Here is a 24613-nt window from a genome sequence, read left to right as displayed (position 1 = left end):
AAATAAACTCCTTACTGACGCCAAATTTTTCCAGTTCTGTAGCACAATGGCAGCTGATGTTTGTCCCCTTCCACTTTTTCATGGCTTAAAGGAGCAAGATACTGAAGGTGTGGAGGTACCTGGCTGGGCTGAGTATGCTGAGACAGGTGGGATATGGGGCAAGGTGTTACTGGGCTAAATAGTGTAACCAGCATCTGCCCAACATCACCCCAAATTTCTGCTTCCCAAGGTGAGTTACTGATAGAAGTCTTGTGCCAGCTTCAGCAAACCAGCCATGGGGCAGCCCCTAACACCCTCCAGAGCCCCCATCTCCAGGCTGAGGCAGCCCCTCCCCACCCCAGGCCAGAGGGATCTATCTCATCTCCCCACCCCCACTTTCCAATCCAGGACATTTGGGTTGCCAGCGTGAGACGCCACCTAATCTGCTCTTTAATCCAGCAGCATGGCTGTGTGCAGCTGCCCGGGGGGCTGAGCTGCTGCGGGGCTCCCTGGACTGGGGGCTGGGGCTCCACAGGCACAGGTCAGGGCCTTCCTTCACATCTGCCACCACTTGAGAACAAATAAAGCTCCTCAACAAAGCTCCCTTTGTGCCCCACTGCTCTCTCCTGCTGGGCTCCTTCACCCAGTGCCAGCACTTGGGGACCCAGCAGGGCCCCAATGGCCACAGTGGGCAGCAGGACTGTTGTGGTTGTGCCAGGCCATGGGGCAGCAGGGCTGTGTGGGGCTGAGCGGCATGCACAGCCACTGTCCCTCCTCCTGTCTTGCAGAAGGAGTTCCAAGTCTTGCATTTCTGTGGCTCGCTGCAGCGTCTTGCCAAGTCGGGTTGGTCTTTGCAGAGCAGAAGAATGTGTGGTGAAATGTCCCTGTCACTGCCCTGTGCATGCTGAGAAGAAACCGGTGCCTCCAATGGGCGGAGCCGCAGGCACTGGGCACGGAGGGGGTTAGTTTCACCTCCCCTTGCCACAGGGATGGGCATTGAGGAGGAGTGGGCACGTGGAAACCTTTGCTTGCAGGAGCTCGAGGCGCTGTGGGCAGCAGGAATGGGGCTTGCCCCACACAGGGGTGCCTCTCCTGTCCTCCCACCATGGCTGCCTTTGTCATGGGTACAGGCAAAGGACCATGCACAGCTGTGGTGGCAGGGTGGGGTGGGAACACGCAGGCCCCCAGCTGCCGGGTTAATGGAGAGGACAGAAGAGATGAAAGCAGCGTTTGGAGGCTAGCTCAGCTGGGCCCCCTTCCAGCTACCAGGGACATGTGGTGGCTACTGCTGAAAGCAGACACAAGGCTGGGAATGGGTGGTAGCTAAAGTACGGCAAGGCCCCCCCACATCCCGCAGTGCACTGCCCCATCCCGGTGCCAGCCCTTGCCCAGTGGCACAAAGCACCCACGCCACACTGGATCTCATCTTCCACCTAGGGCACAGTCACCCTTGAGGGCAGCATAAGGCACACAAACACCCCCACGGGCACTGCATGACATGGGCTGCCCTCTCCCTGCAGAGGGAGAGGCTCCTGCTCTCCCTGCTCTCTCCCATCATGGTTACCAAACCCTCCAGCTCCAGCAGGGCAGGAGCAAGTGCCCCAGGAGCTGCTGCAGGACAGACCCCTCCAGGTCCCCCTCACCTGGTAGGGCAGAGCCCTGGCCTCCTCCAGCACCCAGCAATACTATGAAAATACTTTATTGAGGAGGTGGGGAGTGCAGGATCCCTGTCCAGTACGAACCAGCAGCAATGCGGTGACACACGCAGACGCATGACGGTGGCACTTGACGGCCACCTTAGAGGGACAGCAGGAGCTGGGGGGACCGTGGCCCCTGTGTCGCCTTGGGCCGGCCGTTGAGGCGGATGATAGCCTGGTAGTCCTGCACCAGGTCCTGCAGCTGGTCCAGGTAGGGGCTGACATTCTCCTCCATCCACTCCTCCACCGTGTCAGGGAAGTAGACCTTCTCCAGTTGATCACGCAGGTCATGGACAAAGCTCTCCCAGTCCTCATGGAGCCTAGTGGGGGGAAAGCAGGCGGTCCAGCTCCTTCCTGTGAGCCTGGGACCTCTCCCAGCCCTTCACAGGCACTCAGGGGGGTTTGGACTCCCAGCACCACGTACTTCAGCACCTTGCTGCCGAAGCTCTCCATGTTGCGGGGGTTTCCAAACCGGTGCTTCCGATGATAGGGGCTGAACCAGCCCTTGATGGCACTGGAGAGGCACAAGGGGAGTGGGAGGCATGGGGGCCATCCAGGAATGGGGATCTGCATGCTGGGCAAGTCCCCTTTCCATGGAAAAACTTGCATTTTTGAACTAGTCAACCCTGCTGTCCCCCCTCCGTTACCTGTCCTCCTCCAGGGCTTTAAGGATGCTCTCCTTCAGATGGTCATTAACCTGCTGGACCATATGGTAGATCTCTGCACCTGGAAACATTCCCCTGCCCTCACTGGGGAATGAGAGAAGGAAGTGAGAGTCCAACATGTGGGGTGCACCAACCATGCCAGAGCTCTGTGCTGGGTGAACCCCAGCACCCCACCCATCCTTGTCCCAAGTGGGTCTGGGACTGAGGCATTTGGGTAACCAACTCCCTGCTCCCTCTCTGTGCATCCCTTCTGATGCAGCTGGAATGGCAGTGCCACGGATGCCCCCTGCATGGCCAGGGCTGTGCCACGCACCACATGCTCTGCTCCAAATGCATGCTCTGGAAGCCCAGTGAGTCCAGGACCTTCCTCTTCGTCTCTTCAGTGAAGCCCCCTGAGGAGGACAAGGAGAGAGGCAGAACTCGGGCCACCCTACCAGAAGGAGCTTGCCCCTGGCTTCACCACACCCCCAAAACCAGGGGAGATGAAGGTCTCCTTCCCTTGTCTCCCACCCCTCTCCCAGTATTCCCAGGGTGGGGACACAGGACCAAGCTGATCCAGTATGGCAGCAGAATGGTGGCTCACCATTCACCAGAGTCTGCAAGGAGATGGCCAGGGAAGGGATGCCAACAGGCAGCAGCTCACAGAGCACCGAGTAGTGATCGTACCTGCAGAGCAGGGCCAGCCATGACATCATCGGCCAGGCTGCATGGGCACTGGAGAGGGCAGGGCTCCCACCACCCCTCACCTCTGCCAGCCAGTGAGGACAATGCCCTGGAAGCGAAGTGGGGCCAGCTGTGGCAAGGCCTTCATCACCTTCAGCCAGCTCAGGTGGTTTTTCAGGTGGTAGCTCAGTGGAGGCCAGGTCTGCGCTGGTCCTGTGGTGCCCTTGAAGGCACTGGCAAACCACACTGCCTTGAAGCCACTCTCTGCATACTTGGTGAGGAATGGCCCTGCAGGACAGGCACAAGCCACCAGTGCTATTGTCCCCATGGGGATGGGGGGGCATTGGGGAAGTGTTTCCCTGCCAGCTTCAGAAGCCTGGCACATCACCTTACCAATCTGCTCAGCATCAAAGTCAGGCGCATAGAACCACACCACGGGTGAGACCAGCTTTGCTATCCCAGACTCTGTGGGGTGAGCAAGGGGTTGGGATGGTGGCACTGGTGCCAGCAGCAGGAGAATGCCTAGGGCTCCTCATGACCACCCCCAACAAGACCTGAGTCCCCTCAAGACCAGTCTTGGGCTCTTGCTAGGCACTGGGCACAGCACCTGCCAGGGTGGCCACATAGATGAGTGCTGCTGAGATGCCCAGCTTAGGTGCCACTGCTGTCCCCATCCTCTCACCCTGCAGAGCTCCCACGTTGATCTTCCTCAGCATGTCGTCCCACATGAGTGCCTGCAGCCCCCAGTACTGTGTGGAGATAAAGCCCAGCACCTCCTGGATGTGATTCAGGTACATGGTCCCTGTGTCACCCTTGTTGCGGCTCATCCAGTTTTTGGAGTCTATCCCCTCCCCAAGATGGAAGACCTGGATTTTGGGTAAGGAGGAAGCTCAGCACCCCTGGGAGCATCCCTGGTGCCTAGGGTGAGGGCTGGGGTCCCTGCACAGCCACCACCCACCTCATCTGCTCCAATGTGGATCCAGGTGGAACGCCTATGCTTCTCAATCACCTGTGACAAGATGCTCTTGAGCAGAGACAGAGTGTCAGGGACGTGGGGGTTGAAGGTGTTGGGGAAGCGCTCGACCTCCCGCAGGTGCTGGTACTTCTGGTGCTTGAGGATGAACTGCATGAGATGAATCATCAGGGGGACTTCCAGAACGAAGCCCACACGATGCAGGATGAGGAGCAGGGTTGGGATCTCCTACCTCCACATGCCCAAAGGTCTGCACCAGGGGAACCACCTCCAGCTTGTGCAGCTCGGCCAGCTGTTGGATTCGCTCAATGTCCTCCTCACTGGGAGGGCAGGGACAAGCTCACCAGGGGATGTCAGATGGAACAGAGGGCAGAGCATGAGGGCACTCCCTCCTTCTCCTCTGGCACCCTGCCTGCATGGCCCCAGCCACCCCACGCCTGTGTGGATTTTACTATGGGGACAAAATATTGACCTGGTGGGGCAGGGTGTTGCCCTGCCAGTGGCACAGCTTAGCACTCTAACCATGCTTATCTCAAGCATGGGTCCAGGTGGGTCACACCCAGCCCCTGGCACTGCAGGGCCTGCTGGGCTCACGGCCAGCTCAGTACACAGCCCTGGCTCACCTGTAAGCAAAGGGGGACTTGAGGATCTCCAGGTCTCCCTTGAAGGGGAACATGTCCTCGTACTCGATGAGGACGCCATTGGCTCCCAGCTGGGACAGGAGGGGGAAGACCTGTGGCAAGGGCAGGGTGGGTTCAGCTAGCAGGGACAACACAGTCCCCAGAGGCTGGTGGGGACAATTAACAGGTTGATCCTTGATATATCCTCTTGGTGCATCCCTCCCCGGCATGTCCTCCCTATCCCTGGGCATCCTCACCTGCTCCAAATAGGAGACCCTGGGTGCAGCTCCCTTGAGGTCCAGGTGGACCAGCCTCATCTCTGTGGCACTGAAGTCCCTGGTGATCTGCTGGCCAGGTTCTCTCCTCAGGGCCACTACCTTTGCTGCGGAGAGCTCCAGAGCCTGGCTCTGGGGGCCAGTGTCCTGGCTGCTGTCTCCCGTGTCCCCCCAGAACCTGCTGTCCTTGCTGATGTGCTTGTGCAGCTCCAGGGTAAGGCTGCAGGGAGTGGAGCAGGGCTGGGGGTACTGCAGGGCACCAGCTGCTGCCCAGCACTCGTGTCCCCTGCACAGGCACAACCAAGGGTATCCCCACACACCCCAACCCATCTGAGGCCCCAGTCCACACCTGGAGTCCTAGTGTCACCTCACCTGTCACGGAAGAGGAACTTGATGCCAGCCAAGGCTATGAGGAGCAGCACGACGAGGCGCAGCAGGTTCAGCCTGTGGCTCCTCTGGAAGGCCATTTCTGGGGGGTATACACAGGGGCCTGGCTGTGTGGCAGCACCCTGAAGTGACCCTGAGTACAGGTGACCCCATACAGCTCCACAAACCATGCCCTGCTCCCCTGAGCAGGGCAGCAGGAGACCCAGAGAAAGAGGGCATAGACGAGACCCCTCCTGACACCCTTACCCCCACTGGGGACATGGACAGAGATTCCCCATGTCCCCTCCTACCTCATGCGCCCCAGCGTGAGAGCTGGTGGCCAGACCTGACTCTGTCTCTGCCTGCAACCTCCACGGACTCTGCCGGAGCCAGAGCAAACAAGGCGGTGGCCACAGGGCACGTCCCCAGGGCACGTCCCCAGCAGAGGAACCCCTCGAGTTGCTGTGTCACAGGGTGGCTGGGTGGGGTGGCATCACAGGGCAGGCACAGTGCTGGTCAGGCACAGGAGGCGATGTCCCTGTGGGAAGAGGAGAGGTGGTTGGGGACCACTTGGGGTTGCTAAAATCCATTTCAAGTCCTATATTCCTAAACCAATTTGAAGAACTCCTGAGGTGGAGATTTACCAATTTAGATGAAAGTGATCCCAAACTAAAAGGCCATCTCTGTGGAGCATAAGCTGGCACTGCCTCTTCCCTGGTCCCCACCACAGCCACAGCTTGGGGGATTGCACCCCCTGTTTGGGTGCAGGCTGGCTGGGTGAGCAGCCTCAACATCAACACCCACAGCAGATCCCATGCAGCCAGCATGAGCATGAGATGCTTCACCAGGCCAGACACTTGCTGGACACAGCACTGGTGGCACTGTCACAACTGGAGGCACTTCCACTACCAGGGTGACCACTCCTGTGCACTCCAGGGAGCAAGCAACCTCTGCAGCCCCAACACGACCTCCTGGGAAAACACCACGGTGAGGAGAACACCAAGGGCCCCCCACATTCCTCTCTCCTGCAGCATGCTTAGATCTCCTTCTCACTCACAGCCCTGCTCCTGGGTGACTTGTGGTGACATCAGGTCCCACACCAGGAGCTCAAAACCACCCTGCTGTGGGCAGCACAACTCCCATGGTACAATAGGCAGTACTGGAAGGAAGGAAGCTGCACACGAGAAGTGCCACCATCACTTCTGCCCTTTTTTCTCCTTTTTAGGCATTTATAGTGGGGCAGGGATGGGGCAACACATCAACACCCCCAGCCTCCCAGACTGGCAGCCTTTGTGAGCCCTGGCCCAGCTGCCACCAGCCCTTTCAATGAGTTGGCACCAAAACACACCAAAGTTCAGGGTTAAATTCAGCTTTGGGAGCTGAAAAGCAGATTTTGGTGGCTGTAGGGCACACGAGCAGCTCAGCTGATAGCAGCCAGAGCAGTGGCACCAGGGCAGAGCCACCCCATGCCCCCAGCTCTGAATTAGCCCTTTCTCCAGACACGGCCCTAATCCCTCTCAACAGCTCCTCCTGCACCCTACCAAGGGGCACGGAGCAGGCACAGCGCTAATGTGGGATGCGGTGTCAACCAGAGTACAAGGTCTCAACCAAGCCACATCATGGGGCAGGGCAGTACCATCCCCAGCCCTGCTCCATGCTCATCCCTGCTCCATCCTCATTCCTGCTCCAGCCATATCTCTGCTGCATCCCAATTCTTGCTGCATCCCCATTCCCGCACCGTCCTCATCCCTGCTCCATCACCACTCCTGCATCATTCCCATCCCTACTCCATCCCTATCCCTGCTCCATTACCCTGCTTCATTCCCATCCCTGTTCCATCCTTGTCCCTGCTCCCTCCGCATCACCCAGTACCCTCTGGTACCCAGTGCCCCAGGGCCCATGGACTGGAGGTAGGGCAGGAGCCTGCTTTGGGGACAGGTCATGCCCATGCTGGTCCCCGTGCTCATGTCCCTGCATGGACAAGATTCCTGGCACCCTCACCACTGCCTGCCATCCCTGCTGTGCTTCCACCCTGCCCATTCCTGGGTGCTCCTGCCAGAGTTGGCACAGCCCAGCAGCTATGTATATGCCAGGCTGGGGACAGCTGCCAGCCCAGGGCTCACCTCTGCTGGGTGAGGACAGGGTGCTCCATGGGCACCCAGCAAGGCCATAAATATGTCAAGTTCTAATCAGGATGCCATGGGCACACAACACCTGCTCAGAGAGGGGTAAATATTTGGACAGACACTGCCAGCCTGCCAGGGCCTGGCACTTTAATATCTGTTATGTTCTTTAAATAGAAAACAGGCTTCCAGAGCATCCCTGGCACAGCCCAGATGAGCACAAGCTGGTGATGGGTATGGCACCAAGGGATGACAAGGAGCAGCCACAACCCTGTGCCAGTGGGAGATCCCCTCACAGTGAGGCTGATGGATGCTGTCCCTTGAACCTGGCATCTCACTGCCAGCACTGGCTCTGTTTATTAATGTGGCATCTTCCTCTGTCAGCCCTTCAGAGATGGCACTGGCCTGGTCCCCAGGAGGCTCAGAAGAGCCCACAGCTTCTCACAACCAGCTAGCCTGGGTCAGCAGCTGCGGAGCAAGAAGGCAGTCTGGTCTTTGCCCTCCTCCCTGGCACCACAAACCCTACATGCGGTCTGCTGCCAGCTTCCTGAAACCAGTCCAATTCCCCAGAGGGCACTGAGCACACCAGGCAAACTGAGACCTAAGTCTGGAGCAAGCAGGATGACGAGGAGGGCAAGATCCAGGTGCCCCCGGGGTAGCAGGTGCCACAGCAGGCCACGTGCCAAGAGTGAGGGCTTTGGGTGCCACCACGGTGTTTGGATGCCACCCAGCTGTGCCCACCACCCTGCCCCAGCATTCCTCAGCCATTGCCATGTCAAATTCTCCCATTGGCATGAACATGGAAACAGTGATGCTGCTCCATGCACACTTCTGGGCACACTCACACCCTTCCAGAGCTTTCTTTGCTCAGCTTAGCCAAGGCTGTGCCCACCCCTTGTACCCAGCATGTGTCACCCTCCCAGGGTGAGCTGTCCCTTGGTGCTGCAGCCCATGGCTGAGGGACATGCATGGGGCAGCTATGGACACTCCTCACCCCCCCCTGCCCACCGTGGGGCTGCAGACCCTGGCCCCAGGACAGAGACAAGCCCACGCCCCTCCTGGGGGTGTTTTGACACACACAGGGCACACCCTGAGCAAGGGGGAGGGGGCTTTCCATACCCCACTCTTCCCACTGTGTTTCTGGGCATCATTGGCACCCCACAAGCCTGGAGGTCCCCATGTTTCCCGGCACTCCCGGGTACCCCTCGAGCATCCCTGGCACCCTCCAGATCCTGGTGGGCAGCACCGGTGCACACTGCGACGCCAGGCCTCCCTGGGACACTGGCCACCCCTGCATCCCCCTGTGCATCCCTGCGGCAATGGGAATCCTTTCGGGCATCGCAGCGGCATCTGGCCTCCCTGCGGCCCTGGTGCCCACTGCAGCACCGGGCATCCCACCAGACATCCCTGAAGCCCAAATCCCCCCCCGCGGCCCCAAGCATCTACAGCTCCCCCGGCTCTTACCGGCAGGTGCGGGGCCGCCGCGGGCATCGCCGGGAGCGGGCGCGGGCACGGAGCGCAGCCGCCGCCGCCGCCGCCGCCGCCGCCGCCGCTCTTAAAGGGCCCGGGCGGTGTCCGTACTGCGGGCACTGCAGGGCCAGGGCCAAGCGGGAAGCGCGGGGGATGCTCCGGTTCCCGGCAACCACCGGGCGCCTGGGTGGCACCTGCCCCGTCGGCCTGGCCGTGGCCGCTGTGTGTCTGGTGGTACCTGGTGTGTCCTTAATGTGTGACCCATATACCTGGTGCGTGCCCAGTGCCCACTGTGTCCTCGGTGTCCCTGGTGTGTGTTCGGTGTGTGGCTGGTGCCTGATGCCTGGCGTATCTGGTGCCTGCCCGGCGTGTCCCTGGTGTGTGCCCCAGTGTGCCTGGATTGTGCCCAATGCCCACTGTGTACTTGGTGTCCCTGGTGTGTTCAATGTGTGGCTGGTGCCTGGCGTGTGCCTGGTGCTCCCAGTGTCCCCGATGCCTGGTGTGTGCTTGATGCCTGATGTGTGCCCAGTGTGTCCCTGGTGTGTGCCCCAGTATGCTTGGATTGCTCCCAGTGGTCTATATATCCCCAGTGTGTGCTCCCAGTGTTCGCCCATTGTGTGCCTGGTACCCATTGCCTGGTGTGTCCCCAATGCCCACGTGTCCCTGGTAAGTGCCAAGTGCATGCTCAGATTGCCTGGTGCCCATTGTGTCCCTGGTGTGCCCAGTGCTTGACGTGTCCCTCACGTGTGTCCTTTGTGCCTGGTGTCTGCCCAGTGTCCATGCATCCCTGGTGCCCCCGATTTGTGCCCTATGCCCAGTGTGTTCACAGTATCACCAAGGTTGGAAGAGACCTCAAAGATCATCAAGTCCACCCTGTCACCACAGACCTCACGACTAGACCATGGCACCAAGTGCCACTTCCAATCCCCTCTTGAACACCTCCAGGGACGGTGACTCCACCACCTCCCTGGGCAGCACATTCCAATGGCTAACAACTCTCTCAGTGAAGAACTTTCTCCTCACCTCCAGCCTAAACTTCCCCTGGCACAGCTTGAGACTGTGTCCTCTTGTTCTGGTGCTGGTTGCTTGAGAGAAGAGACCAACCCCCTCCTGGCTACAACCTCTCCAGGTAGTTGTAGAGAGCAATGAGGTCTCCCCTGAGCCTTCTCTTCTCCAGGCTAAGCAACCCCAGCTCCCTCAGCCTCTCCTCACAGAGCTGTGCTCCAGACCCCTCCCCAGCCTTGTTGCCCTTCTCCCGACACCTTCCAGCATCTCAATGTCTTTCCTAAACTGAGGGGCCCAGAACTGGACACAGGACTCAAGGTGTGGCCTAACCAGTGCAGAGTACAGGGGCACAAGCACTTCCCTGCTCCTGCTGGCCACACTATTCTCGATGCATGACAGGATGCCACTGCTGGCTCATGTTCAGGCAGCTGTCAATCAGCACCCCCAGGTCCCTTTCTGTATGGCAGCTCTCCAGCCACTCCGACCCCAGCCTGTAGCACTGCATGGGGTTGTTGTGGCCAAAGTGCAGCCCCTGGCACTTGGACTTGTTGAATGCCATCCTGTTGGACTCTGCCCATCTGTCCAGTCGGTCGAGGTCCCTCTGCAGAGCCCTTCTACCCTCTAACTGACCAATATCTGCTCCCAACTTGGTGTCGTGGGTGTTCCCAGTGCCCGGTATGTCCCCAGTGCTCTGCTGGTCCTCGATGCCCCATGTGTGCCCAGTATATCCCCAGCGTGCCCTTGGCGCGTCCAATGTGGCCCTCATACCCTTGGTTTGCCTGGTTCCTGGTGTGTGCCTGGTGCCCAGTATGTTCTCAGTGCACTCCCCCCTCCAGTGCCTGATGTCCGCTCTGTGCCCGGTATATCCCAAGTACCACCTCCGCCAGTGCCTGATGCCTGGTATATGTCCAGTGCCCGGTGGGTGCTCGGTATCCGGTGTGTCCCCGGTTCCCATCGGTGCCTGGTGCTCGGTGTGTGCCCAGTGTCTCTGGTGTCCCCAGTGCCCGGTGCGTCCCCGGTGCCCCTCGCACGGTGCCCCTCGCCCTCCTTTCCGCACCCCTCGCTGCGCCCCCTGGCGGCCCCGCTGGGACCCGGCTCCCCCTGCTCCGTCCCCACTGGTCTCGCCTCCCCTCTCGTCGCACGCACATGGTACCGCCCTCCCTGCGCACTCCTCACGCGCCGCTGTCGGCCCCGCCCCGGGAGGTCGCGCGCCGCGGCGCCCGCTTCGCGCACACCAGCGGCGCCGGTAGCGGGAGAGAGCGGGGACGGGGCTCCGCGCTGCTAACCCTGCTGCTACGAGCAAGGAACACCGGCGTGGGACCGGAACCGGAAGAACAGGAGGCCTGAGCGGGCCCCGGCGGGACCATGAACGCAGCGCAGGGCACGGTGGGCAGCGACCCGGTCATCCTGGCCACGGCCGGCTACGACCACACGGTGCGGTTCTGGCAGGCGCACAGCGGTATCTGCACCCGCACCGTGCAGCACCAGGATTCCGTATCCCTCACCGCCAGGCCGGGGGACTACCGGGGCCGGGAGGGACGGAAGAGGCCTACAGGGGAGGGGGGGGGGGTGGCAAGAAAAGCCTGAGCAGGCCGAGGGGAGATGGAGGGAAGTCAGGGTGGAGGTGGGAAAAGAGGAGGCCTGGGGGATCAGGGGAGGCCTGTGATCACCCCACAGATACAGTGAGCTCGGTGTCACACCGCACGTTTGGGAGCACTCAGTGCCACCGGTCGAGCCTCGTCTGCTGCTTCCTTTTACCGACCTTAACCTGACCCGCAGCAGGTGAACGCTCTGGAGATCACGCCGGACCGCAGCATGATTGCTGCTGCAGGTGAGACACGCTTCCCCCCCCCAGCTCCCCACCGTGCCAGGCACGGTTGGCCCTGGCCACGGGGGACGTTGGTCACTCTCGCGACCCCGGTGGCTGCTGCAGGCTACCAGCACATCCGCATGTACGACCTCAACTCCAACAACCCCAACCCTGTCATCAACTACGACGGCGTGAGCAAGAACATCACCTCTGTGGGCTTCCATGAGGACGGGCGCTGGATGTACACGGGCGGGGAGGACTGCATGGCCAGGATCTGGGACTTGAGGTGGGCAAAGGCGGCTGGACCACCCCCTCCACCAGCACCCCAGAGGTGGTGGAGCTGATTGCAAGTGCTTCTCTTCACTCTTTCTCACAGGTCTCGTAACCTCCAGTGTCAGCGGATTTTCCAGGTGAATGCTCCTATTAACTGTGTCTGCCTCCACCCCAACCAGGTGAGCACCAGTCTCCTGCATGGCCTCCCTTCTCCTCCATTATCCGAGCTTTTACATGATCTCCCAGCTTATGCTTTACTGTGGTTCCTCCAAGTAAACCTGAGGGACTGCAGAAGACTCCCTTAGCAAAAGATCTGGGGATGGTGGCCTTACTGGTGGCACAGACCCACAAGCTCTTGGTGGCATTGCTGGATACACCCAGGCTGCCCCACACCAAGCTGCTGGTGCTGTGAGCTTTGGGTTGGTGTTGGAACACCCCTACGTGGTTATGCTTGTCTGGCCTGGCCTGTAGGAGGGGACAGTCACAGAATCAAAGAATAGTTTTGGTTGGAAAAGATCTTCTGCATCATCCAGTCCAACCATTCTCTAACTCTACCAAGCCCGGTGCTAAACCGTGGCCCCCAGTGTCAGATCTCTGCAGCTTTGAAACACCTCCAGAGATGAGGATTCAACCACCGCCCTGGGCAGCCTGTTCCAGTATTTGAGAACCCTTTCAGTCAAGATTTTTTCTTCTAAAGGTCAACCTAAACCTTCCCTGGTGTGTCTTGAGGGGCCTTTGGGGTTATCTGCATCCCAAGGGATGTGATGGGAGTGGAACTGGTTGCATGGGGCAGTCTGAGAAGGTTGAGGTGACACCACCACCAAGAAAAAGCATCTCAGGGCCTATGGCCCCTGTCACCTTCCGGACTTTGGTCAGATTTGCTGGAGATTCAGCATTTGGCTCAGAAGCTGCTTTTGAGGGGTGAGGCTGAGGAGCTGAGGTATGAGGATGAGAAGCAGGGGGATGAGGCTGAGGAGCAGAGTGATTCATAGATTCATAGAATGGTTTGGGTTGGAAGGGACCTTAAAGATCATCCAATTCCAATGCCTCTGCCACGGGCAGGGACACCTCCCACCAGCCCAGGTTGTTCAAGGCCTCATCCAATCTGGCCACGGACACCTCCAGGGAGGAGGCATCCACAGCCTCCCTGGGCAACCTGTTCCGGTGTCTCACCACCCTCCCTGGAAAGAATTTCTTCCTAACCTCCAGTCTCAGTCTTCTCTCTTCTCATGAAGTTGGTGTTTAACTCTCAGCCCATCAGTCCAGCTCACTCAAGCCTTCAACTGAAGGCAACCTCAAGGGTTGAGGCAGCAATGCCATTGCTAAACTAGAGACTTCAGTCTAAGGGATGTCCTCTGGCAGAGGTGGTGCTAAACCTTCCTTTCACCCACAACCTTTCCAGGACCCAAGTCACTCTGCAGTTGCTCTGCAGCCATGCTGATCCAGTTATCCCAGAGGGATTTCTCCTGGCTTGTGTAAATCCATGATGGCTTTAGCAATTGCACTTAACCCTGGTGGCGGAGCCTCCATCTCTGGAGACATTTCAAACACATCTGGATGTGTTCCTGTGTGACCTTCCCTAGGTCACCCTGCCTTGGCAGGGGGCTTGGACTCAATGATCTCCAGAGGTCCTTTCCAAGGAAGCTCTCCCATGCTCTGATTCTGTTAAGGGGTGGGGGGGTGGGGCAGGGAGGAGGAGGATTGAGGCATCCAGAAGATGCTTCTGCACTGTGCAGGAAGCTAAATATATCAAGTGATGATCATCTTCCTCAGAAGCAGCCTTTGCTCACAGGTATAGGATTAGCTCTGCCTGATGACCTGATCTCCTCTAGGGACCCTGATAAAGTCATGGACAGCGCAAGACTGTCGATAAAAGCCCTGGTTCTGGTGGAGAGCTGCCAGCATTGTCCTCTGCTCTGAGCATGAGATTGCAGCCAGAACTCCTGCCCTTCAGCTGGCTTTTGTCCTTCCCCTGAGAAAGGGAGACAGAAAACCCCATTTAGGCTCCTGGTTTTCAGTTATCTGTGCACTCTTGAGTGCTTCAGTTGTTCACTGGCCAAGCTGCTTCTTAATGCCAGCTTCTCAGATGTGCTGAAAACCACTTGGCTTCTGTGGGTAGTGTTTGGAGCTCGAGCTGTGCAGTGATGCTGGAAACCAGGCAGCTGCTGCCTACTCTGGGCTTTACCAAATGAACAAATACTTCTGTGAAGGTAAACAGGCTTCGGACAGAGTCCAATGTGAGATCAGTTTTGGGGCCCTCACTCCAAGAAGGATACAGAGGGCCTGGAGCAGGTCCAAAGAAGGGCAACAAAGCTGCTGAAAGGTCTGGAGAACAGGGCTGGGGAGGGGCATCTGAGGGAGCTGAATAAGAGGAGGCTGAAGGGAGACCACCTGGCTCTCTACAACTCCCTGACAGGAGATTGGAGCCATGTGGGGGTTGGTCTCCCTAGTATCAGATATAGAACAGGAGGAAATGGCCTGAAATTACGCCTGGGGAGGGTTAGGTTGGAGATTAGGGAAAATTTTCCTGCGAGAGTGGTCAGGGATTGGAACAGGCTGTCGAGGGAGGTGGTGGAGTCCCCATCCCTGGAGGTGTTCAAGAAATATGTGGCCGTGGCACTTTTGGGATGTGGTTTGATGTCCATGGTGGTGTTGGGTTAATGGACGGTCTTGATGACCTTAGAGGGCTTTTCCAACCCGAACCCTTCTATTATCAGGAATCTGCATGAGGATGCTCCTGCTGTAGGCCCAAACCAGCACAGTGCTGTGGAGATTGAGGCTTAAAACCACAGCAAGGCTCCAAGTGGTGCTCCATAGGCACTATCTTGAGGTGCTGCTTGGACGTTCTCTTTAGAGAGATGCAGCTGCTCTTTCCTTGCAGGCAGAGCTCATTGTGGGTGATCAGAGTGGAGCCATTCACATCTGGGACCTGAAGACTGACCACAATGAGCAGCTGATCCCAGAGCCTGAGGTGTCAGTGAACTCGGTCCACATCGACCCCGATGCCAGCTACATGGCAGCTGTCAACAGCTCGGTGAGCTCTGATGGCTTCCAGCATGCCCATGGGCTTTGTGGTGCTGGTCTGTGCCTGTGGGCTCTGCAGCCACCAGCTTTGCCATGCTGTGGGTGGATGTGAAAAGTCCAGGCTGCTTTTGAGTGCTTCACCAGCCCCAGCCACAGGTGCCCCTTTTGCTGCAGGGAAATTGCTACGTATGGAACCTGACGGGTGGCATTGGAGAGGAGGTGACCCAGCTGATCCCCAAGACCAAGATCCCAGCACACAACCGCTACGCCCTGCAGTGCAAGTTCAGCCCTGACTCCACGTGAGTGCCTGCCAGCCCCTTGCCTCCCTGCCAGGGGACAGACTGGCACTGGTGCCCAGATGTTGCTCCAGCTGTTGGCTCAAGCTGCCTCCACACTGCCCTGTAGGAGCCCAAGGGAGGAGTGGGACAGGAATGAGAGAATCCCAGAATCATTTTGGTTGGAAGAGAACTATAAGACCAAGTCTATCCCTTAACCCACCACTCAGCCATGGCCTTCAGCACCACATCTCCAGGGCTTTGAAACCACTCCAGCAATGGGGACTCCACCACTATCCTGGGCAGCCTGGGCCAGGCCTGGACAACCCTTTTGGGGATGGAATTATTTCCCGTGTCCAACCTGAACCTCCTTTGGGACAACTTGAGGCCATTTCCTCTTCTCCTGTCATTTGTTCCTTAGGAGAAGAGCCCAACTCCCACCTGGCTCCAGCCTCCTTTTGGGGAGCTGTAGAGATCAATGAGGTCTCCCCTCAGCTTCTTCTCCAGACTAAATGCCCCCAGGTCCCTCAGCTGCTCCTCCCCAGCCCTGTTCTCCAGACCCTTCACCAGCTTTGTTGCCCTTCTCTCAACCTGCTTCAGCCCCTCAATGTCCTTCTTGGAGCGAGGGTCCCAAAACTGAACCCAGGCTTGGAGGCATCAAGGCATAGGACATGCTGGCACGGGGGTGCTGTCAGTGACATCCCACCCTCATGCTCTGTGCTCTCAGCAGACTTTGCGGCCGTGAGCTGCTCTTCTTAACAGCTGGGATTGAATTGATCTCAGGGAGCAAAGTGCTCTTCATGTGCTCTTTCAGCAAGGCTCTTCAGCTTGAATGTCTCAGAGCAGGTGGTCCAGGTGGAGATCAATGTGATTACAATGAACACAGCTTTCCACTTCCTTACTGTTCCACATTTAACGAGAGGCCCTTGGGCACACAGTGTGACTAATAAGGTTGCCCTCATGTCTCTTCCTTGCAGGCTTTTGGCTACGTGCTCTGCAGATCAGACCTGCAAGATCTGGAGGACTTCAAACTTCTCTTTGATGACAGAGCTGAGCATTAAGAGCAATAACCCAGGGGAAACATCTAGGGGCTGGATGTGGGACTGCGCCTTCTCAGGGGACTCCCAATACATCGTCACAGGTGAGGCTCCGCTGCTCTCCTGCCCTTAGCCCACCACTTGATGTGGGCAGCAGCAGCATGGGACTTCCTAGTTTCTCTGAGACACTTCCAAACCCTCCTGCACCACTGGATATGAGGGCAGAGCACCCAGCTTCACACCCACAGCACAATTCACTGATTCCTCAGGCATTTTCCCTGAGCTGCGGCAGAGAGATGATCTTCACGTGCAGCTCGTTTCACCCGTGAGCGATGCTGCTTCACTGTTTGCAGCCCAGCAGTCCCTTCAGAACATCCAGGCTGTCATTTTCACGCTAACTTCTCTCTAAAATAAGTAAAACCTTACCTAACATAGAGCTGCTGCTCTGCATAGCTCCTCATCAACCCACAGCTCTAACAGCTGTTGATGGAAGCTGGAGAAAGTCTTTGTGTAGTCAGGGAAGGTGTAAAGAGGAATGAAAAGTGCTCTGCTCCTCTGGAGAAGACTGAGAAGGAAGGAGTCTTACTGATATTTACAAATACCTGAAGGGTGGGGGGCAAGGGGCCAGGCTCTCTTCAGTGGTGCTCTGTGACAGGACAAGGGGCAGTGGACACAAACTGGAACCCAGGAAGTTCCACCTCAAGATGAGATGAAACTTCTTTGGTGTGAGGGTGACAGAGCTCTGGAGCAGGCTGCCCAGAGAGGTTGTGGAGTCTCCTTGTCTGGAGAGCTTCCAAACCCACCTGGATGTGTTCCTGTGTGACCTGCTAAAGCAAGATTGCCTAGAGCAGGGGGGTTGGACTTGGGTGATCTCCAGCGGTTCCTTCCAAGCCTTACCATTTCATGATTCTTTTCACTGTGTTCCAGCCTCCTCTGATAACCTGGCCAGACTTTGGTGTGTGGAGACAGGAGAGATCAAGAGGGAGTACAGCGGCCACCAGAAAGCAGTTGTGTGCCTTGCTTTCAACGACAGCGTGCTGGGATAACACGGGTGGGAAGGAGAGGACCTCTGCTTGTCCCTTGTCTCACAGCAGCAAACACCTGCTCTGGAGCCCGAGACACACACTTGCAGCCAGTCCCTCTGACAGAGAGGGCTCGAGTTCTGGCAGGAGCAGCTGCTCTGCCTAGGGTGACACCAGGCTTCAGCTCCGGGCAGAACTGATACGTGTGCCCTCTAAGGGAGGACAGAAGGGAAGGGGAGAAGGGGGCGTGAGCCCATTGGAAGGAGCTGGGTAGGGTTCAGCTGGAGGAATCCCTGTGGCATGGCTGCTGACAGCTTTGTGATGTTATACCCCTGAATTGGGGACAAAAAGTAAATCAGCCTTTCTGAATGGTGGGCAGAGGCTGAGCAAGGAGAGGAAAGGCAGCTGCTGTTTTGGTTTGCAATCCCTTTATTCAAAGTGTACGTCACTTGGAGGGCTGCAGTCCTACAAAGCCACCCACCCCCATGGGGTTTCACAGCTGTGTATGGAAGGGGGCAGACAGCTGTGAAATGTGAGCTGCTCCACACGATTCCTCTAGGCCTGGATCTCCTACTACCTACGGATAAGGTGCAGCCCTAGAGCAGAGCTGCAAATAAAGTGTCTGGACCGACAGTGCCTAGCAGGGTCCTGGTGTTTTCCTCAAGTCTCCTGGTTTGGGGATAGTGTAGCCGTGTTACCTTCCTTGTAGAAACCAGAGGCTTTCCAGGAATCCAGTTCAAGTATGTAGGGCAGCAAGGACACCCGTGGTGGTGGGACTTACTCGGGGAGGTAATAGAAGCAGATAGAGACACAAATGTTGCTTGGAAAACAGATGTCAATGCACAGGTAGATCAGGCGTTGCTTCCCTGGACCTGCCAAATGAGCAAGGACAGCAGCAGGATGAGAGGAAAGCTCTGCAGTGCCTGGAGAGCCTCAGGGAACGGCCTTGCTCATTAAAGCTGGCGTGGGAGAGCAGGGTGACCTCAGCAGCCCGCTGAAGGTGACAGATGTTAAGGCAACAGTGCGGTGGGGAGCTGCTCTTTGTTGGGGTTGTGCTGCACTGCCTGGGGAAGGGAGCTCACAGCCTTTCCCAGGTGGCATCATGAGGCACTGCAAGGTGGGTACAGTGGGTTGTGGGTACAGGCCAGGCTTGGGGATGGCTGAGCAGTGGTTTGATACTGAATTAGAGTCACCTGTCCCCTGGTCCTGGGACATGCAGCAGAGCCTGCTCTCCACAGCTACCTGAAAGGAGGTTGGAGTGAGGCTGATGTTGGCCTCTTGTCCAAGTAACTAACAAAAGGACAAGAGGAAATGGCCTCAAGCTGCACCAGGGGAGGTTTAGGTTGGATATCAGGAAAAATTTCTTCAAAAGTGGTCAGGCGTTGGAACAGGCTGCCCAGGGAGGTGCTAGAGTCAGCATCCCTGGAAGTATTGAAAAAAACGGGTAGATGTGGCTCTTTGGGACATGGTCTGCTGGGCATGGTGTTGGGTAGAAAGTTGGACTCGATCTCAGAGGGCTTTTCTGACCTTGGTGATTATATGATTCTCTTTCCTTTTGCAAAGGGACATGTCCAACCTACCTTCCCCTCTCCTGACCCAGAAGATGGATGTCTGCTCGCACAGGGTCTGCACAGCCTCCCCCAGGCGTTTGGGGTCCACCTTGTCCCCTGCCAGAATGCCCAAGAACTCCCGGTAGTACTCGGTTTTGTTACTCTCTGGCAGCAGCTGATGAGCCTGAAAGAAATCTCCCTGTTAATTCCTCTCAGGGCTCTTTGCTCCTCTTGGCACTGCTCTTCAGCAGTGTTCTCACTTTCAAGGCACCCAAGGAGCACTTCCCACCCCAGCACAGCAGCTGCCCCATTGCACCAGGTTGCTGGGATGCTCGTGCCGCACCCCAGCCATGGTGACCCACAGCAGCCCTGTTCCCTGCATACAGCACTGAAGAGGTAATGCAGGTCAGTGTCCTTCAGCCTCATGGTGGCTGGGACAGGACAAGGCTTAGCTGAGGTTCTTCAGGCCCTGTTTGATGGCCATATGGGCTGCCGGAAGCCCTGGCACCACCAAGTCATTTACTTCCATGAAGGAAGCTCAGAGCAGGGCAGATGCTTTCTCTTTGCGTCCCTTTCTCCTCTTGTGGGTGCTGTGTTCTTGTACCCTTCTGCCTTTAAAACCCTGCTCACCCTTTCCCAGCTGGGTGGGAGCAGCAAAAGAAGGACAAGGAACCTCCAGGAGCCCCTGAGGAAATGGAGAACAGATGGCAGGGGAACAAAAACACAGGGCCTTGCCTTCCTGAAACAAAATCTGTCCCATGCATCCATTAACATTTTTTTCAGAGGGTCCTGGAGAGGTGATTTCCTTCAGCCTTTTCCCCTGGGAACTGCTATCAAACCCTCTTTGTTTTTTGTTTCTCGGATTTTTGAGCAGGGAACAGAATCCACTGAGTGTGGGTCCCATGTGAGCTCTCCTATTCACCTCTGGGGGGGACAGCCCCCTACCCTGACCTGCAGCTCTGCTGGTTCTCACAGACGAAAGCATCTCAGCTGCTTTGAGCTCAGCAGAGCTCTGCTCTTCCATGACACCAGCCCCCAGCAGTGAACACATTTCCTTAGCTCCTATCCCCCAGCTGGGAGAGCTCCTGCCCTCATTTAGCCACACTTGGGATGCTGGTGTTCAGTCACCCAAGTCCACGCAGGAAAGGGTCTTCAGCAAGCCCCCATGCAAAGCCCAGGTCATCACCCACATCCTCTCAGCCACCCAAGGGAATGGCCACAGCAGCTGCTCACTGTCTGCTCAGACATGATGAGTGATGTTTGCAGAGTCTGGAGGTCCCAGGAGTCCATCCTCCTCAGGTAGCATGTGTGCTGCTCCACGGGCTTGTAGCACACATAGCCCTGCAAAGCAGAGCATGGCCTGTGAGAGCAAACCCCCCAGTATGGACATCTCTCATCCTGCCTTGCATTACCAAGTGCTGGGTCCTGCACTTGGGAGATAACAAGCCCATGAACCCTCCAGGCTTGGGGCAAAGTGGCTGGAAAATGCCCAGCAGAAAAAGACCTGGGGGTGCTGGTGGAGAAGAGCTAAACATGAGCCAGCAGTGTGCTCAGGTGGCAAAGAAAGCCACCAGCATCCTGGCCTGGATCAGCAATGGTGTGGCCAGCAGGAGCAGGTAAGTGGTCCTGTACTTGGCACCGATAAGACCACACCTCAAATCCCGGGTTCAGTTTGGGCCACTCCAAGAAGGACATTGAGGAGCTGGAGCAGGTTGAGAGAAAGGCAACAAAGCTGGGGAAGGGTCTGGAGAACGGGGCTGGGGAGGAGCAGCTGAGGGAGCTGGGGGTGTTCAGCCTGGAGAAAAGGAGGCTGAGGAGAGACCTCATTGCTCTCTACAACTCCCTGAAAGGAGGCTGGAGCCACGTGGGTGGGTGATCTCTTCTCCCAAGGAACGGGTAAGAGGATGAAGAAGTGGCCTCAAGCTGCCCTGAGGGAGGTTTAGGTTGGGCATGAGGAACATGCCCCATCCCTGGATGTGTCCAAGAAACCTGTGGCCATGGCACTTTGGGACATGGTTTAGTGGCCATGGGGGGGTTGGGCTGATGGTTGGACTGGATGATCTTAGAGGCCTTTCCTATGTTTCCATGATTCTATGATCTTCCTTTACTAGAAGTACACAGAGAGGAGCCAAACAGCAGCTGGTGAAGTTTTCCATGGTCTACACTTCCTTCTCCCACCCTAGCAGCTCTTCTCTCAGCAGCCTGGGCTCCTCTGCTCATTTCCATGCTACAGAGGCAAGTAACTGTCACAGCACACTCACGTTCCTGCTGTCATAGAGCACCACGGTGCTGCGGTTACTCTGGGAGGTAATGTAGTAAGTCACAGTGCTCCTGGCCTTGTCCACCAAGGCTGTCTGGTTCCTCAGTGGGGCCTGCTGCTCCTGGAGTGTTAACCGGATGAGCTGAGAGCCAGCCTGGGCACAGAAAGGAAAGAAAGGTGTTCAGTACTGGTATGCAGCTGGTGAAGGGCCTGAAGAACAGGTCTGGTGAGAGAACTGGGGCTTAGTCTGGAGAAAAGGGGGCTGAGCGGAGACCTTCTGGCTCTCTGCAACTCCCTGTAAGGTGGTTGGAGCCAGGTGGGGTTGGTCTCTTCTCCCATGGCACACGTGATAGGACAAGACAAAATGGCCTCAAGTTGTACCAGGAGAGGTTTAAGTTGGACATGAGCAACAATTTCTTCCCCTTCATAGTTGTCAAGGCCTGGCCTAGGCTGCCCAGAGCAGTGGTGGAGTCCTCACACCTGGAGAGGTTTCAGAGCTGTGTAGATGTGGTGCTGAGGGCCGTGGTTTGGTGGTGACCCATCAGAGCTGGGTTCAGGGTTGGACTCAATGAGCTCAAAGGTCTCTTCCAACCAAAACCTTTCTGTGATTCTCTGATCTCCCCACCAACACCCACACCCAGACCCTTCACTGTTTCATCTGAATGATTCAGCAACAGAGAAGCAATCTCTGACCCAGTGGAGGGGAGCACATGTGGTAGGACAAGGGGTGGTGGTTCAAACTAAGAGAAAGATTCAGACCGGAGAGAAGGAAGAGATTTTTCACACCGAGAGTGGTGAGACCCTGGCACAGATTGCCCAGAGGTTGGGTGATGTCCCATGCCTAGAACCATTGCAGATCAGGTGGTTTGGGGCTCTGAGTAACCTGCTCTAGTTGCAGATGCCCCTGGTAACTGTAGGGAGGTGGGACTGGATGGGCTTTAATGGTTCCTTCATCCCAATCGAGTTTGGGATTCTATGATTCCTTACCTGGCCAGAGCTGGGGGAGAAGCTGAGAATCCCTAGGACGCTGATGCCAACAACTGCAAAAAACAAGGCAGCGGACAAGATGATCCAGAAGGTCCTGGAGGGAGCTGTGAGGTGAGCTGCAGCCCTCCTGTCCTGGGAGCCAAGGCAAGAGGAGGGAAAAACAGGGGTTAGACCCAACCCTTCTGCTGGTTATTCTTTACCATCGAGTGCAATTCCTTCTCATGACACAAAACATTGTGCAGACTACTGGGATTTGAGGGCAGAACCACCAAAACACTGCAGCAGCCCTGGAATAACAGCACTTAAATCCCACACCAATGGAGTTTCAGATCCAACATCCCAGTAACCAGCACTCCCACAGCCAAGTACTTTTCTCCTGCAGCCAGAGAAGCACATCAAAGCCACCAAGGAAGGGCTGGAACAAGAACAGGGGCTGCTGCTGCTTGCTCTCAGGCAAGAAATTATTTTGCTCTGCAGCAAAGGTCCCCAGGAGGACCAACAGCATTTGAGACAGGCTTTGGACAGTGGCTTTGCCCCTTCCTGGATTCCTTTGCCTGTTTGGACACGCTTTATTTGCTTGGACAGTCTGAGAGAGTTGGGGCTGTTTTGACAAGGGCTGGGACTGGCAGGACAAGGGGGAATGATTTGAAAGTAGAGCAGGAGAGACTGGACATAAGGAAGAAATTCTTTCCAGTGAGGGTTGGGAGACAGGGTAACAGGCTGCCCAGGGAGGCTATGGATGGCCCCCTCCCTAGAGGTGTTCAAGGCCAGGTTGGACAGGACCTGGAGCAGCCTGCTCTAGTGGGAAGTGTCCCTGCTCATGGTGGGGAAATTGGAACTGAATGATCTTTAAGGTCCCTTCCAACCCAAACCAGTCTATGCATCAGGTCAAGTTCTCCATGCAGACCAAGCTGTTACTTGAAGCAAAAGAAGCTTGGCAGTCCTTGAGTGGCTCTGTTAAAATTTAATTAACAATGAAATTTAACTCAATGGCACATCAAATAATTTTTACCAAGCACAAGGAAGGTGCTTGCAGTCAGCTCAATTGTACAGTCCACATTTAAAAGAGTAAAAGTTTCTCCATCCTCTGAACACAGAGAAATTTGATGCCTGTGGTTAGATCTGCTACAGCCACACCAGGAAGGGTCTTCCCAAGCCTCCAGGTTGAGGATCTTTTGTGGTCATTGCTTTTGTTTTTGATAATACACAATTCCCAGATATATTCCACCAGAGAAGCACCCACTCTAGCAAATTGAAAACTGCCCATTGCTGAGATCTTACCAATTCAAACAGGCAGAGCTCAAGTCCTACAGAAAACAGAACCCTAACAAGATTCCCTCAGGTGGGAAAGGTGCAAATAAGGCAATCCAGTGAGTCTTGTCCTTCAGCAGGTCACAGCTCACGCTGCTGAGCTTCTCTGTGGCTTACAAGTAAGGACTCTCTGGTGCCTCTGACCCACCCGCCCTGCCCTGCCTTGCTACACGATGGGTTTATGCCATAGAGTCTTAGAATTGTTTGCTCTGGAGAAAACCTCCAAGGTCACGCAGTCCAACCTTCAACCCAACATCACCATGGCCATTTAAACCTCGTCCCCCAGTGCCGTGGCCAGAGGTTTCTTGAACGCCTCCAGGGATGATGACTCCATCACCTCCCTGGGCAGCCTGTTCCCATCCCTGACCAATGCTGAAAATCCACCTGAGAGTTAGGAACAGAACTGTGGGGTGATGAGGTTAGAGGTGAACAAAACCTTACCAGGATCCACAGGGACATCAGGAGCTCAGCCCCTCAAAAGAGGACTCAAACAAGCACAGAACAGGGATCCGCAATAGCCAGAGGCCCAGATACTCACTGCAGAGGCATTGCTGGTGCTGCTCCCGCCCTCCATTCTCCCCTTCGGACCAGGACCTGGCTGCTGTGGCTCTGGCTCTGCCTTCTGACAGCGCTCCCACTGTGCATGATCCCAGCTCCAGCATACCTGGGACACCTAAGTGTGCATCCCTGACACATAAACCCCTGTCCCTCACAGCCAAAGGGCTTCTCAGCCAGCAGCTCCTCAGGTCAGACCCACAGCAGGGTGAAACCTTAGAGCTGCCACCTGGGGAGAGGAGAATTGGGGCAGAAGGTGGGGTTTGTGTGAGGCCCCAGGCTGCTGAGAGATGCTGTCAGGGCACAAACCCATTCTTCCTGCTCACCTTGTGAGATGGATGAGGGGGGTGGCTGGGTGACAATGGTGGGCTTTGTCCCAGCCCTCCCCGCTGGCTGTCCCCAAGAGCGGGACTGGGTGAGTCTCATTAGGAGATACAATGAACAGAGCAAAGTAGCAGCCTGCCCTTGTCAGCAGTGATTTCTGCATTTCAGCATGGGCTGTGTGCTGCTGGAGCTCAGTGGGCTGGAGCCAGCTGCGAAGCCTGCAGAGCTGCCCCATGAGCCTGACTGCACAGAATCACACAATGTTAGGGGCTGGATGAATCCTCAAAAGATCACCCAGTCCAATTTCCCTGCCAGAGCAGGAGCATCCAGGGCAGGTCACACAGGAATG

At 56.7% G+C, this 24613-nt stretch overlaps 3 protein-coding genes across 7 annotated transcripts; 1 reads left to right on the top strand and 2 right to left on the bottom strand.

Moving 5' to 3' along the window:
- Positions 1–1676: 1676 nt before the first annotated feature.
- Positions 1677–11023, bottom strand: LOC137445058 (hexosaminidase D-like). Of its 4 annotated transcripts, none has more exons than XM_068146454.1 (15): positions 10983–11023; positions 5550–5776; positions 5245–5341; positions 4855–5092; positions 4601–4710; positions 4210–4297; positions 3963–4127; positions 3687–3870; positions 3398–3469; positions 3088–3292; positions 2925–3007; positions 2655–2733; positions 2324–2425; positions 2101–2190; positions 1677–1996 (listed from the first exon to the last, which is right to left on the bottom strand). In XM_068146454.1, the coding sequence occupies exons 3-15, from the start codon at positions 5337–5339 to the stop codon at positions 1777–1779; spliced, it is 1731 nt and encodes a 576-aa protein (XP_068002555.1). In that variant the 5' UTR covers positions 5340–5341; positions 5550–5776; positions 10983–11023; the 3' UTR covers positions 1677–1776. The 4 variants fall into 4 exon arrangements, with proteins under 4 accessions (XP_068002555.1, XP_068002554.1, XP_068002557.1 ...); XM_068146453.1 differs by lacking the exon at positions 10983–11023 and adding an exon at positions 8826–8914; XM_068146455.1 differs by lacking the exon at positions 10983–11023 and adding an exon at positions 8826–8914 and having other exon boundaries at positions 1917–1996; positions 2109–2190.
- Positions 11008–17910, top strand: LOC137445059 (target of rapamycin complex subunit lst8). Of its 2 annotated transcripts, XM_068146458.1 has the most exons (8): positions 11010–11330; positions 11616–11667; positions 11770–11932; positions 12023–12098; positions 14801–14953; positions 15118–15242; positions 16196–16359; positions 17183–17910. In XM_068146458.1, exons 1-8 carry the CDS (start codon positions 11202–11204, stop codon positions 17299–17301), a joined length of 981 nt encoding a protein of 326 aa, XP_068002559.1. In that variant the 5' UTR covers positions 11010–11201; the 3' UTR covers positions 17302–17910. The 2 variants fall into 2 exon arrangements, with proteins under 2 accessions (XP_068002558.1, XP_068002559.1); XM_068146457.1 differs by having other exon boundaries at positions 11008–11330; positions 11616–11932.
- Positions 17903–23959, bottom strand: LOC137445060 (BRICHOS domain-containing protein 5-like). Its single transcript, XM_068146459.1, has 6 exons — positions 23924–23959; positions 22075–22206; positions 21089–21241; positions 20061–20168; positions 18858–19011; positions 17903–18149 (listed from the first exon to the last, which is right to left on the bottom strand). Exons 1-6 carry the CDS (start codon positions 23957–23959, stop codon positions 18055–18057), a joined length of 678 nt encoding a protein of 225 aa, XP_068002560.1. The 3' UTR covers positions 17903–18054.
- Between the last annotated feature and the right edge of the window lie 654 nt (positions 23960–24613).

The sequence above is a fragment of the Melanerpes formicivorus genome, unplaced genomic scaffold (genome assembly GCF_026170545.1).
Source record: "Melanerpes formicivorus ecotype bairdi unplaced genomic scaffold, bMelFor1.0.p_v2 SCAF_14, whole genome shotgun sequence".
NCBI lineage: Eukaryota > Metazoa > Chordata > Aves > Piciformes > Picidae > Melanerpes > Melanerpes formicivorus.
Note: the sequence above shows the minus strand (reverse complement) of the source record. Positions and strands in the feature narration are given on the sequence as shown.

Excerpts from the sequence above, each read along its gene's own strand:
- LOC137445058 (XM_068146454.1), bottom strand. The coding sequence starts at position 5,339 with ATGGCCTTCCAGAGGAGCCACAGGCTGAACCTGCTGCGCCTCGTCGTG. Across the intron at positions 3,871-3,962 it reads TCCACATTGGAGCAGATGAG|GTCTTCCATCTTGGGGAGGG; the intron begins GTGGGTGGTGGC and ends CCCAAAATCCAG. Across the intron at positions 3,293-3,397 it reads CTTTGATGCTGAGCAGATTG|GGCCATTCCTCACCAAGTAT; the intron begins GTAAGGTGATGT and ends CCTGTCCTGCAG.
- LOC137445059 (XM_068146457.1), top strand. The coding sequence starts at position 11,202 with ATGAACGCAGCGCAGGGCACGGTGGGCAGCGACCCGGTCATCCTGGCC. Across the intron at positions 11,331-11,615 it reads CCGTGCAGCACCAGGATTCC|CAGGTGAACGCTCTGGAGAT; the intron begins GTATCCCTCACC and ends CCTGACCCGCAG. Across the intron at positions 14,954-15,117 it reads TGGCAGCTGTCAACAGCTCG|GGAAATTGCTACGTATGGAA; the intron begins GTGAGCTCTGAT and ends CTTTTGCTGCAG.
- LOC137445060 (XM_068146459.1), bottom strand. The coding sequence starts at position 23,959 with ATGGAGGGCGGGAGCAGCACCAGCAATGCCTCTGCA. Across the intron at positions 22,207-23,923 it reads GCACCAGCAATGCCTCTGCA|GACAGGAGGGCTGCAGCTCA; the intron begins GTGAGTATCTGG and ends CTTGGCTCCCAG. Across the intron at positions 19,012-20,060 it reads TCATCATGTCTGAGCAGACA|GCTCATCAGCTGCTGCCAGA; the intron begins GTGAGCAGCTGC and ends GATTTCTTTCAG.